The 12,648-nt window shown below is 50.3% G+C and overlaps 1 protein-coding gene across 1 annotated transcript; it reads right to left on the bottom strand.

The window, feature by feature from the left end:
* Positions 1-1,581: 1,581 nt before the first annotated feature.
* LOC140012854 (uncharacterized) lies at positions 1,582-8,308 on the bottom strand. Its single transcript, XM_072061195.1, has 6 exons — positions 8,131-8,308; positions 7,872-7,956; positions 5,698-7,828; positions 4,800-5,612; positions 2,473-4,749; positions 1,582-1,755 (listed from the first exon to the last, which is right to left on the bottom strand). Exons 1-6 carry the CDS (start codon positions 8,306-8,308, stop codon positions 1,582-1,584), a joined length of 5,658 nt encoding a protein of 1,885 aa, XP_071917296.1.
* Positions 8,309-12,648: the final 4,340 nt, after the last annotated feature.

Raw genomic sequence — 12,648 nt, 5'->3', positions numbered from 1 at the left:
GTCAGGTCCACACATTTTCCCCCCAATGTGTGGAAGGTTGGGGGAGTCAAGGCCGACCCCTACCCGGAGGACCTGGACTACGAGACCCTCGGCCAGCTGTTGGGTTCCAAGGTGAAGCTCGATGTCACCAAGATCTCCACTGAGCAGATCTCCGCAGCCGGGCTGATGGGGACGGTGTCCGGATCCTCTGGGGAGGTGGCTACCCCCCAGTCCAAACTCGACACCTGTAACGCTGGCTTTGCCCCTGTCGCATTTGTAGTATATAGTTTTCCTTTTTTTTTACCCTTAACTGTCTTGCGTTTGGCTGATCTGGTGGTGTTCATTGCAGTGAGGAAGCTCTCCCAGCTACTGGGCGCACCCCTCGAGGAGGCCACTCCCGACCCCCAGCCTGAGGCTGCTCGGGGGGCCCCAGGTGGGGCGTCCACCCCGGGGGGCGGCTCAGCCCCCCAGAAAGAGACGTCACAACCCTACCCCTCCAAGCAGGCCGCCAACAAGAAGAAAGTGGCCGGGCAGAAGAGGGGCAGGGCTGAGGAGGCCCCACAGGTCGGGCAAAAGAGGCCCGCGCCGGCTGTTCCCTCGCCGCTCCCCCTTGTGCCATCTGGGGGTCCCGTCCACGTGGGCGTTGGCTCCGCTGAGGAGCATGCTCTGGAGTCCCCTCCTCCGAGCTTGTGGCACTTCCGCCACATCCTCCCCCAGAAGCCGGGCCAGGCCTCCACTATGCACGATCCCCGCCACTTCTGCCCCTCCTGGAAGCTCTCCATCAACGACCGGGTCCAATTCCCTGAGGCAGCTCGGGAGCTGATGGTGGGCTCGGTCCTTCCGCGGGACAAGAGGTGGATGGAGCTCGCCGACCCAGCCGAGCTCCAGGATATGTACTTCACCTCCCAGGCCCAAGTAAGTTTTCTGCCCCTGGGATGATTTGGCCTCCGTGTCTGGGCTAGGTAGTGTGACGCGTTGAACTGCTTTCTTTCTCCTTCAGGCCAACGCCGCTGGTGCCGCCCTGGTGACCTGCTTCTCCGAGCTGTCACCCGACCTGGAGAAGATTCGGAAAAAGAACCTGGAGGCGGAGAAGAATCTGTCCCAGGCCCTCAAGGAGGCAAGCTCCCTCAAGGCCAAACTGGACAAGGCCGAGAAGGAGCTGGACGCTGCTCAGGTCCAGCTCGCCTCTACCAGGTCGGAGCTCGACCAGGAGAAGGCCGGTGTGGCCAAGCTGAAGGAGGAGCATGTCCTCGAGCTCTCCGGCACCGTCAGCCGGGAGCGGAAGAGGGCTGTTCGGGAGTTCCTTACGTCCGACCAGTTTGAGGAGGACATCGCCCACCTCAACCTGCCCATCCTCCAGGTCGGCTGCACCCGGGCCCTGGACAAGGTGAAGAAGCTCAATCCTCCTGGTCTCGACTTGGCGAGATTCAAGGACTACAACCCTGCAGCCGAGGCGAGGCTGGACTGGCTCTTCGACGGGTATCGCAAGGGGCACTCCCTGAAGGAGCTGGCGACCCGGGCTGACACTGGGGCCGAGCTGGAGGAAGTTCCCTTGGAGGAGGACGGGTCTCCTGGCCGAGCTGCCGGGAAGGAGCCGGTGGTCTAGGGCGGCAGCCACCCCAGGGACCCTTTCTGTCTTCTTATAAGGATGTGACCGTGCTCCAGTTGAAAATGCTCTTGGAGGTCCATCCGAGACGGAAGGGCTCCCCTGCTCCCGGGCTCCTGAATGGCTTCCACCATACGCCTCTCAACATGATTAAGATGTACCTTCAGCTCCTATCCCGGTCGGGCCACCAGCGGGTAGAACAGACACCGAAGGGGGCCGCCAACTCGGGAATTTTGCGGTAGATAGGTGGAATACCTTGTAATAGATAGGCGGCTCAGAGACTCTGTAAGCCTTGTAATAGATAGGCCTCGAATGCATGTATAAAACTTGAGGACTATTCTGCATTTCTTGCCGGCTCCCATTCTGTCGATCCGACCTCCTGGGTCGAACAGTTCATAAACATTAAGTGCGCTCGTGCCGACCTCCTGGGTCGACCACTTCATACTTTAAACCTTAAGTGCATTCGTGCCGACCTCTTGGGTCGAACACTTCACACTTTAAACACTAAGTGCGTTCGTGCCGACCCCCTGGGTCGAACACTTCACACTTTAAACATTAATTGCGTTCGTGCCGACCTCCTGGGTCGAACACTTCACACTTGACCCGCTCCGTACCCCTAGCCCCCCACTAGGACATTGAGCGAGAGATCGCTTAGTGTGCTAGTGTGAGGTGCAGACTCGTTAAAAATGTGACCATGAAACAAGTACAAGCAGATTGTAAATTCAGGCTTTTATTGATTGAGAAAACAAGAATTCTGATTCCAGAGTACAGACTCGAATTTCTAGGCCACCCTATGCTATAAACAATCGCAGATTGGAGAAGTGCCAAGTACGGGGTACCTCGGATCCATCCATGCTGGCGAACCTGCAGTAACCGGCCCGACCTACCTCAATGACCTTGTAGGGGCCCTCCCAATTTGGGTCGAGCTTGTTGGAACTGTGAGTTCGGCTGATCGAGTTCTTCCTTAGGACGAGGTCCCCAGGCTGGTACTGTACCGTCCTCACTTTGGCGTTGTGATAGCGGGCGAGCTGGCTTTTATACTTAGCCATCCGAACAGCCGCTTCCTCACGCCTGGCTTCGAGCATGTCCAAGCTGCACCGAAGCTCTTCCTCGTTGGAGGTTGCCACGAAATTCTGTGTTCTGGGTGAGGGAAGTCCGACTTCCGCTGGCACCACCGCCTCTACTCCGTAAGTTAGGGAGAACGGGGTCTCTTGGGTAGCCGTCCGGGGCGTAGTACGGTAAGCCCAGAGGACGCTGGGAAGCTCATCCAGCCAGCTCGATTGGGCGGACTCCAGTTTAGTCTTCAACCCTTGCAGAACAGTTCGGTTAGCGTTCTCCACCTGACCATTGGCATGGGGATGACCAACCGACGTGAAGTGTTGGTTGATTCCAAGCTCAGCGTACCAGCTCCGGAAAGGGTTCTCGGCGAACTGGCGGCCGTTGTCGGATACCAGGACATGCGGAATCCCAAACCGGCAAACTATGCTCTTCCAGAAGAATCTCCGAATTGCCTTCCCCGAGATACAGACCAGGGGCTCCGCCTCCACCCATTTTGTGAAGTAGTCAATGGCCACCACGAGATGCTCATATCTCCCCGGGGCTCGGGGGAAGGGACCCAGGAGGTCTATCCCCCATTGAGCGAAGGGCCAAGGACTATGGATGGGAATCATCTCCTGAACTAGCTGATGACGCAGCGAGGCGTGTACCTGGCAAGCTCGGCATTTCTGGACCAGATCTGCTGCGTCTCGGAAGACAGAGGGCCAGTAGTAGCCCAGAAGGAGGCACTTTTTGGCCAATACCCGAGATCCCACGTGTGCCGCACATATTCCTTCATGGACTTCGCGCAGGACGTAATCACCTTCTTCGGGAGTCACGCACTTTAACCAGGGGGACAGATACGATCTCCTATAGAGGGTACCCCCGGTGTAGGCGTACTTGGCAGCCCGGAGCTGGATTCGGCGTGCCTCGGCTTTGTTTTCGGGGAGGGCACCCGAGCTGAGGAAATCTATGAGGGGCGTCATCCAGGTGGCCGAGCTGTCTATAGCCAGGACCTGAGCCTGATCGATACTTTTTTGTTTTACCACCTCTACTAAGACCTCCTTGCTCAGGTGGGCAAATGAGGAAGACGCCAACTTCGAGAGGGCGTCTGCCCGCTTGTTCTGGGACCTCGGCACCCGCTCTATTTCAAATGTTCTGAACAGGGCCATCGCCTCCCGTACCTTAGCCAGGTATTTCTTCATGACCTCATCCTTGGCCTCGTACTCCCCGCGGACCTGGAGGACGACGAGCTGAGAGTCGCTCCGAACTCTGACTGTGGTGACGCCCATCTGGTGGGCTATCCGCAGCCCCGTCAGGAGGGCCTCATATTCTGCCTCGTTGTTGGATGCCGGAAAATCGAACCTAAGCGCGTAGGTCAGTTCTTTTCCGGTTGGCGAGGTGAGCAGTAGGCCAGCTCCGCTCCCTTCCCTGCTCGAGGCACCGTCCACGAACAGCACCCAAGGCTGCTCCGCCGGGGTGTCCGTGGGTGTCGGGGTCAAATCGGTTTGGTTTAAGTTAGCCCCCTCCGCAAGGAAGTCTGCTAAGGCCTGGGCCTTGATCGCGGTGCGGGGCCGATAGCTAAGGTCGTGCTCGGCCAGCTCGACGACCCACTTGGTCATCCTGCCCGACACTTCGGGCTTGGTGAGTATCTGCCGTAGGGGCTGGTCGGTCAGTACTACAACGCGGTGAGCCTGGAAGTAAGGGCGGAGCTTGCGAGCAGCATGTACCAAGACAAGGACCAGCTTCTCGGCGGGCGAGTATCGCGTCTCTGGTCCCTGCAGAGCTCGGCTGACGTAATACACCGGCCTCTGAGCCCCCTTGTCCTCCCGTACCAAGACCGCACTAACGGCCTCGTTGCAGGTGGACAGATATAGGAATAGGGTCTCCCCTAACTCTGGGGCGGTCAGAGTTGGCAGCTCGGCCAGATACGCTTTCAGGTCGGCGAACGCTTTTTGACACTCCTCGGTCCAACGAAAGTCCTTGGACGCCAGAAGGGTAGTCCCCGAACCGCGGAACGCGAGAGGAACCTGCTCAGGGCTGCCATTCTCCCCGTGAGCCGCTGGACTTCCTTCACGTTCCTTGGGGGGGCCATGTCCACGATGGCCTGGAGCTTGTCCGGGTTGGCCCTGATTCCGTCTCGTGACACCAAGAAACCAAGGAACCTTCCCGACCTGACCCCAAAGGTGCACTTCTTTGGATTTAGGCGCATCCGGCTTTGCAGCAGGATGTTCAAGATCTCCCTCAGGTCGGGTATGAGCCGCTGGTCAGTCCGACTTTTGACGATCATGTCGTCCACATAGACCTCCATGTTCCTGCCGATCTGGCCTCGGAATAGCTTGTTGACCAGGCGCTGGTAAGTGGCCCCCGCGTTCTTAAGTCCGAACGGCATGGTTCTGTAGCAGTAGGTCCCTTCTTCAGTGATGAAGGAGGTCTTATCCCGATCCTCCTCATCCATCTCTATCTGGTGGTATCCCTTAAAAGCATCCAAGAAGCATAAAACATCAAAACCCACAGTAGAGTCTACTAACCTGTCGATTCTAGGCAGGGGAAAGCAATCCTTCGGGTAGGCTTTGTTAAGATCCGTGAAGTCTACGCACATCCTCCAGGTCTGGTCCTCCTTCTTGACTAGGACCGGATTGGCCAACCAGGTCGGGTAGTAGACCTCCAGGATGATCTTGGACTCCAACAGCTTGCCGACCTTCGCCTTGATCACCTCGTTCCTCTCAGGGGCAAAACTCCTTTTCTTCTGCTTCACCGGCTTGAAGTGAGGGTCGACGTCAAGGTGGTGGACTGCCAGGTCCGTTGGGATCCCAGGCATGTCATCAACCGACCAAGCGAAGACCTGGGAGTACTCTCTTAGCAGAGCTTTCAAGTCCTCCTTCTCTCTGGCGGGCAACAAGGCTCCGATGCGGAGGACCTGGTTGGGCCGATCCTCCCTTAAGGGGAATTCCTCAGTCTCATCCTGTGCCCAGCTGTTGGGCCTCGTCCCCTGGGATGTAGGGCTCCAGACAGGTTGTCTGGGCGACCACCTTTTCCTGCCCCCGGAGTGTGGCTAGGTAACAAGCCCTGGCTACCTCCGGGTCGCCGTGCACCTCGGCTATCCCTCCCGGGGTAGAGAACTTGACGCTGAGGTGGTAAGTGGAGGAGACAGCCCGGAGGGCGTTCAAAGCAGGCCTCCCCAGGAACACATTGTACGGGGACGGCTGCCTGACCACCACGAAGTTGACGGGAACAGTCCGGCATTTGGGAGCCTGTCCTACTGTGACCATCAGGATGATCATCCCTTCCGACCTGATGGGTGGTCCGGTAAATCCCACCAGAGATGTCCGAACCGGGGTGAGCTGGTCATCCCTTAATCCGAGCACCTTGAACACCCTGTAGAACATGATGTCGACCGCACTACCCTGGTCGACATATACCTTTTTCACCCGATAGTTGTTGGTGACAATGTCTATCACGATGGCCTCATGGTTCCCAGAAGCCAGGGGGACCGCATCCCTTGGCCCGAAGGTGATCTTCTCGTCCATGCGCAAGCGCTTCAAGGAATCGTCCCCTTCGGGGGGTGGTCGCTTGTTCTTCCGAGCTGCATGGCTGTTCCCCCCTGTGGGACCTCCGGCAATGGTGTTTATCACCCCCGCCAGGTTCTGGGTGTCCTGGTCGGGAGAGTGGCCCTGAGGAGCGTCGCGCCGCTCTGGGCGGTCCCGACGCCGTCCCTCGTGCCTGTCTCCGTAGTGGCTGCGCCCGGGCTCCTGGCCTGGTCGGCGCACGAACCGCCCTAAAAAGCCGCGCTGGATCAGGTCTTCTATCTCCTTACGCAGGGCCCAGCATCCCTCCGTGTCGTGTCCCACGTCGCGGTGAAAGGCGCAGTACCTGTCCTGGTTCCTTTTGTTTCGGGGCGTCCCCATTTTTGGCGGCCGATCTCCTAGTCCTTCCGCCTCCATAACGGCCAAGATCTGAGCTTTGGGCCGTGTTAGAGGGGTGTAGGTCTTCTCTGGGAGTGGCGGCAGAGCAGGGGCCTTCTCCTTCGAGAGCCGGTCGAAGACGTTTTTCTTGGACGGGACGTCCTTGCCCTCCGGGGGGTTCGTCCGACCTTTCCGATTTCCGAGCTCCCGATCTGATTCTTTCTTCAGACGACCTGCCTCCTCCGCATTAGCGGCCTCGTGCGCCCTGCGTAAGAGTTCCTCCAGGTTTACGGGAGGCTTCTTGGCCAGGTCATAGAAGAGCTCCTCCACCCTGAGCCCATTTGTGAAGGCGACCATGACCACTTTTTCATTTTTGTCCCTGACCTGCAAGCTCTCCGCATTGAAGCGGGTCATGAAATTCCTCAGCGACTCCTCAGGCCTCTGTCTGATGGACATCAGGTGGGTTGCGTTCCTCGCGTAGACTTTCGAGGAGACAAACTGGGCTGCAAACTGCCGAGCCAACTCGGGAAAGCTCCGTATAGACCCCGGTTTCAACCCCTGGAACCAGAGCCGCGCCTTCCCCTTTAGGAACATGGGGAAGGTCTTGCAGCGGACCTCATCCACGGCGGTTTGCAGGCGCATATGCGTCAAGAAGACCGAGAGGTGGTCCTCTGGGTCCGTAGAGGCATCGTACATCTCGATGCTCGGGATCTTAAACCTCCGGGGTAGGGGGTAGTCCTCTATCTCCCGGGTAAAAGGCGAGGTTGCATAGTTGTCCTCGTATGGCCGGGGCCTCAAGATCTGCTCGAGCTCATCCCGAGCAGGGTCCAGATAAATGGGGTCGCGGGGCCGGCTCTTGACAGACCGAGCCGTGGAACGCTCGAACCCATTCCGTGTGGGCTTCCTCGGAGAGGGGTCTCTGGGATGGCTCCTCGCGGACCTGTCGCGGGAATACCTCTCGCTGTCCCCGACCACCGAGGCTCGGGGGCGGGGAGGAGTCCGGGGGCGCTTCCTCCTAGGAGGTTGGTCTCGCGACTCATCCTCCGAAGGATCAGGGGGTAACTCCTTCTCCTTCCCCTTGGCCTTGGAGGTCTGCGCACCCCCAGCCCCCTCTCCCTTTTTCGCCTGCCGGATTATATCCTCCAGCATGGGGAGGTTCTCCGTCACAAACTGGAAGATCTGCTGCCTCCGCTCCCCTGAAAGGGCTGAGCCCCCGGCGCCCTGGGACGCCCCAGCCTCTTTCTGCTGGAACCCCTCACCGCCCCCAGGGCCGGTGCTCTCTGCCGTGCGCTTGGATCGCGTCCTGGCCATCAACACAATCTTACTTACCTTACGTTCACACAGACGGCGCCAACTGAAGAAGCACGGGACTTCCCCTAGGAGAGCTGACCTGATCAGCTCGGGTCGCTGATGGCAGAGCTGACTCCAAGCCTGCAAAACAGAAAGGATGAGCTAACAAAGGGGGCCCGAGGGTTGTCCCCGAGGGCACTCCGACGGCCAAGTTAGTTTTCCGGTGAGTGAGGTTCACGGGAAGTAGTAACTGTCCAGAGTAAATTGTCAATAGTGAGCGTATCTTGTACAGTGGATGTGTGTTATTATTTATACCTGCAAGGGAGCCCGACCTCCGCACGACGCGGGACTTGCCCAGTATAGATAGTATCCCGCACTCAGGGGGATTACCCCCGACCTCTTCGGGGAGGACCTTCGCCTCCCCTGGGAGCCCTAGTCGGTACGGCCCGGGGCCGCTCCCAGGGGTCTGAGGGCCAAGACCCAGCTCGGCCATTCCTGGGCTGCCACGTGTCTGGGTCCAGAATGGGGCCTCTGCATTGGGGGTGTCAAAGTTGAAGCGGAAGAGAGCATGAAGGCAATTACCAAATGCAAGAGCATCGGTAAAATGAACCGATTGAACCCCATTGGAATTGTTTTTCAAAGAAGCAAGTTTCCTTTCCAGCAGAGAGTTGCAATTGTTAATTGTGCACTTCTAAGGACTTTAAACTTACGATAGGGAAGACTTAGTTAGTAAACGCACAGAAGGCCACTGCAGTCAAGGTATAAAGGAGTATTTGTTGGGCAATAATTTTGAGCTTGATTTGTGTATTTGTTGGGCAATAATCTTCTGGGAAGCTGTCACACTAGTCTGTGACGACCATGAGGTCCACGGCTTTGCGGGGTTGCTTATGCTAAGGACATAAAGACTCTGTAAGGGAAGACTTTCAAGTCCACCCTGCTGTTTCCATTTATTTACGTGAAAAACAATAAGGGAACCCATAAATTTTTTCCACTTGATATGAGAAAAAATTCATAAATGTGTTTTTGGATGCAATGTATGTCATGCAAGTAATTAAGACATACGCTTCGGCCGATGAAGTTTTAGTCTAGTGGCTAAGAGTGCATTTGATAAAACTGAAATATCAGATTTATAATTTGAAGACTGAATTCGTTAAATTATTGAATTGTTAAATACTATATTTGATATATTTGAATGCATATCATATTAAGTAATATGTAGATAGTTTATCACTTATTTTCAAATTTTGTCTAAAAATTTTAATATTACTTAATTAATTCAGATGTTCTATTTTTTTTTCAAACGCATTTAAACATATTAAAGACCTGAACTCATTTAGTTTAACTGCTAAATTGGGTTATCAAACGTAAGCATAGGATTGAAGACCCAAGATTTAGAGGGCTTGGGTTCAAATATCTCCTCCCTCCCCCAGTACAAAAAAAAATATTTTTTTTTTTAAAAAAAAAGATATATGCTTAGAATGCTATCTTCCTGATATTCAGTTGGAAATGTGAGATATGTTAAGAAAATCAATGGGCTTCTATATTGAAGATCCGGCCTAGGCCTCATAAGGATCCTGGATCAGATCCATATTCGAATTCAAGTCAGAATGCTCAAGAAATTCGGTGCCAGATTCTTTGTTGCTGGGGATTCGTAAATGGATCTCATTCAGCATTCGAATGGTTCTGGGGTCGGATCCACGAATTTTCATAATTATATTGTGGCAACATTTTATACGCAAGGGTAGTTACTTTGCTGTGAAATGGTGTCTTAACATCTGAGAAATAATAAAATCTCTAATAATCGAACTAAGTATGCATTTAGTCGAATCCTGATTTTGCTGTCAAATTTTCTAATCCTTTTATCGCTACATTATTTTAACGAAGCAAAAATAAACTTAAGTGTATGAAACACAATAAGAAATCGCATATTCATTACTAAATCAACATATGCATTAGTTATTTATTAAAACGACTGTTCATTCGTATGTCTTCCCATTCTTACAATCTCAGGTGCAAAACTTAATAGTTTGATTATTCTCTCTAATCTCAAACTTTGAAAAGCAATCATACCTCGAAATATAAGTGCGAAATACTCATTTAATATTGCTAATTATATGTATACACTCATTTTATATGTTTAAGAAGAGAACTTTTCAAAATGTACAAACTTGATTATTAGTTTCAAAGTCACATGCAAAAGATCAAATGCAAGCAAGAAGAGGTACTTAAATTTAAAATTTGGCTAATTAAAACATGAAATAATTAATTAAAGTTGTACGCTCTTTAGTTTTGAACAATTTTTTCTTGGCACAATAGACATGGTTTTAACAAGTCAGCATGTAATATTAATTAATAACAAGTTGAACTTCATACAGTAATTAACGTAATAGCCAAGTAAAAAAAAAATTAAAGAGTCAAGAAGCAAAAGTTAAAGGGAGAGGGCAATGAAATTTTATTCAAATTTAAGGGAGGGGTGGGGGGCACAAGAAAAAGATTTTCAATGAAATTTTCCAAAATTTCTTTGGGGCCAAAAGAAAATTCTAAAATTTTAGGGGAGGGAATGGTGGCTGCTCCTCTTGTCCCCATATTGGCTATGCTTTTTCGTTACTTTTGCGTATAATGTTAACGGCAGGGCTCAAATTTAACAAATACAAGAGTTAGAAGCGCCATATATCTAAAATTAAAATTTATGATGCAAAGGGAAAATCAACTACAAGTTAGCGGCTGCAAAGTGTAATTGGTCCTATGAGAAATTGCCAATGGAAAAGTTGGTCTTTTCCTACCTTTAAAGTTCCCGGGATAAATTCACTTTGTCTCCTCAAATTACACACAAAATTCCACTTCAATTCCTGAACTTCAAAATAGAAGATTTAAATCCCTAAACTAAAAATTTTGTCCTACTTAAATAAAATCCATGACATAATCCAAAAAATTGATGGTGTCTTAAGGACGTGGAGACACGCTTCATTAGTATGTATGTGGAATTGTTATAAACCAGAAAAGTAGGGATATAAATGAAAATTTACCCCATTTTCTCCCTTCCTTTTTTTTTATTTTTTAGTTTTCCTATTCTTCTTCTTCCGTCATCTGCCACCACTGATATCTCCAATCCTATTGCCACCATTATCGGGAATTCTCCAAAGGACAGAGTTTGCCTTTTCACAAGAGGAAATAAAGGAATAAATCTTGACTCATCGTAGTAATTTCGTCAGCTTGGAAATATCTGATTATCCAATTTCTGAGGTTCTCTTTTCCTCTATTTCTTCCCTGTGGTTTTAATGCTAATTTTCAATAGAGAAAACCTGAAACTAACAATAACCCAGATGCAAAACAAATCTAGAAAAGCCAAAAAATCCTAATGTCAATTGACCATCTAAATATCAAAATTTGTAATAAACCCAAATTCTTAGATCTAGAAAGCAGTCAAAAAGACAACAGTGCCAGGAAAAACTATTTGCATAGGCAGCAGTAGTGTACAGTGTACTCTTTCCCGACAACAACCACACAACTAAGAAGACCTCTATGAAACTGAAGGCATCTTGGATGATACATGAGGTGCTAAACATTTCACTCTCTACCCATCTAGAGCAAGAGCAAACGAGCTCTTGTTCATCTTTAAGGACCATAAAATAGAAGAAAAAATAGTGGAATACATTAAGTGCTTAGTCAGACACACATCTCTCAAATAACTTCCTTTTTTTCCCCCCTTTTTGTCATCAACTTCTTCATCCCAAGAATCTCTAACAAAATCTGGGGCATTTTCCTGATTAATCAAAGTGGTTGAGTTCCATGCATGATGCTATCGCTGTAGCTTCTGACCTTGACGTCAACGTCTTCGAGGGGTTGCCCTTGCTCCAAGAGAATATTAGACTGCCAAGGGAAGACTTCCAGGTCTATCCCTCAGTCTTGACAGTCGAATGCTACATCCTGTTTGTACGATGATGGCTTTTTTAGATGTATAACGGAAAGCTTGATGAATTATAAGACTATCTACTTTATTTTTAAGTAAAAAGGCAACCTTTTACTAATCAAGTATACACTTGATAATAGCAACATTATTTGACAAAATCCTAATTACAGGAAAGGCCTGTTTTTTTTATATATTTTTTTTGCCCATTCCATAATTTTTGTCTGATTTCCCTTCATAAGTAAACCCTAGATGCTTTGTACTCATTTGACAAAATAAAATAACATTAAAAGGAAAAAAGAAACAAATGCAAGGCAAAAACGTGAAACCCTTTGATATGTTGTTGATTCTCAAGTTTCCAAGTACTTCTATCTTATGCACTGCAGTAGTACTTTTTTTTCTTTAACTTTTGGTTTTTTTTTATTTTCCAAGAACTTACATTAGCCTGGCATGTGAACTCCTAATTCAAGAGCCATATAGAAGAACAATTCCCTATTCTTATCCTGGATGTGAAGCTAGTTCCTCTTGGTATTATTGTGCCAAATTCGTCCCATGACACAAACAAAAACCTCAAGGGATTTCCACGCACGTGATTAGTTACCTAACTATTATACAAAGGTTTCTATTTTTTCATTTTTGTAAGTCCATGTGTCATTGATCAAGATAAGAAAAGAATGGTTATAACTTGGTTGCAGCGTTAACTTCCAGCCAGTTGGAGCCTATCACAAAATGTACGAAAGGTTTCTATTTTCTCATTTTTGTAAGTCCATGTATCATTAATTGATCAAGATAAGAAAAGAATGGTTACAACTTGGTTGCAACGTTAACTTCCAGCCAATAGGAGCCTATCACAAAATTTACGAAACAGAATATGTAGCTATACAATTATAAAAACAAACTAGGGTTAAGTAGGGTATCACTAATGA

The sequence above is a fragment of the Coffea arabica genome, chromosome 8e, assembly GCF_036785885.1.
Source record: "Coffea arabica cultivar ET-39 chromosome 8e, Coffea Arabica ET-39 HiFi, whole genome shotgun sequence".
Taxonomy (NCBI): Eukaryota; Viridiplantae; Streptophyta; class Magnoliopsida; order Gentianales; family Rubiaceae; genus Coffea; species Coffea arabica.
Note: the sequence above shows the minus strand (reverse complement) of the source record. Positions and strands in the feature narration are given on the sequence as shown.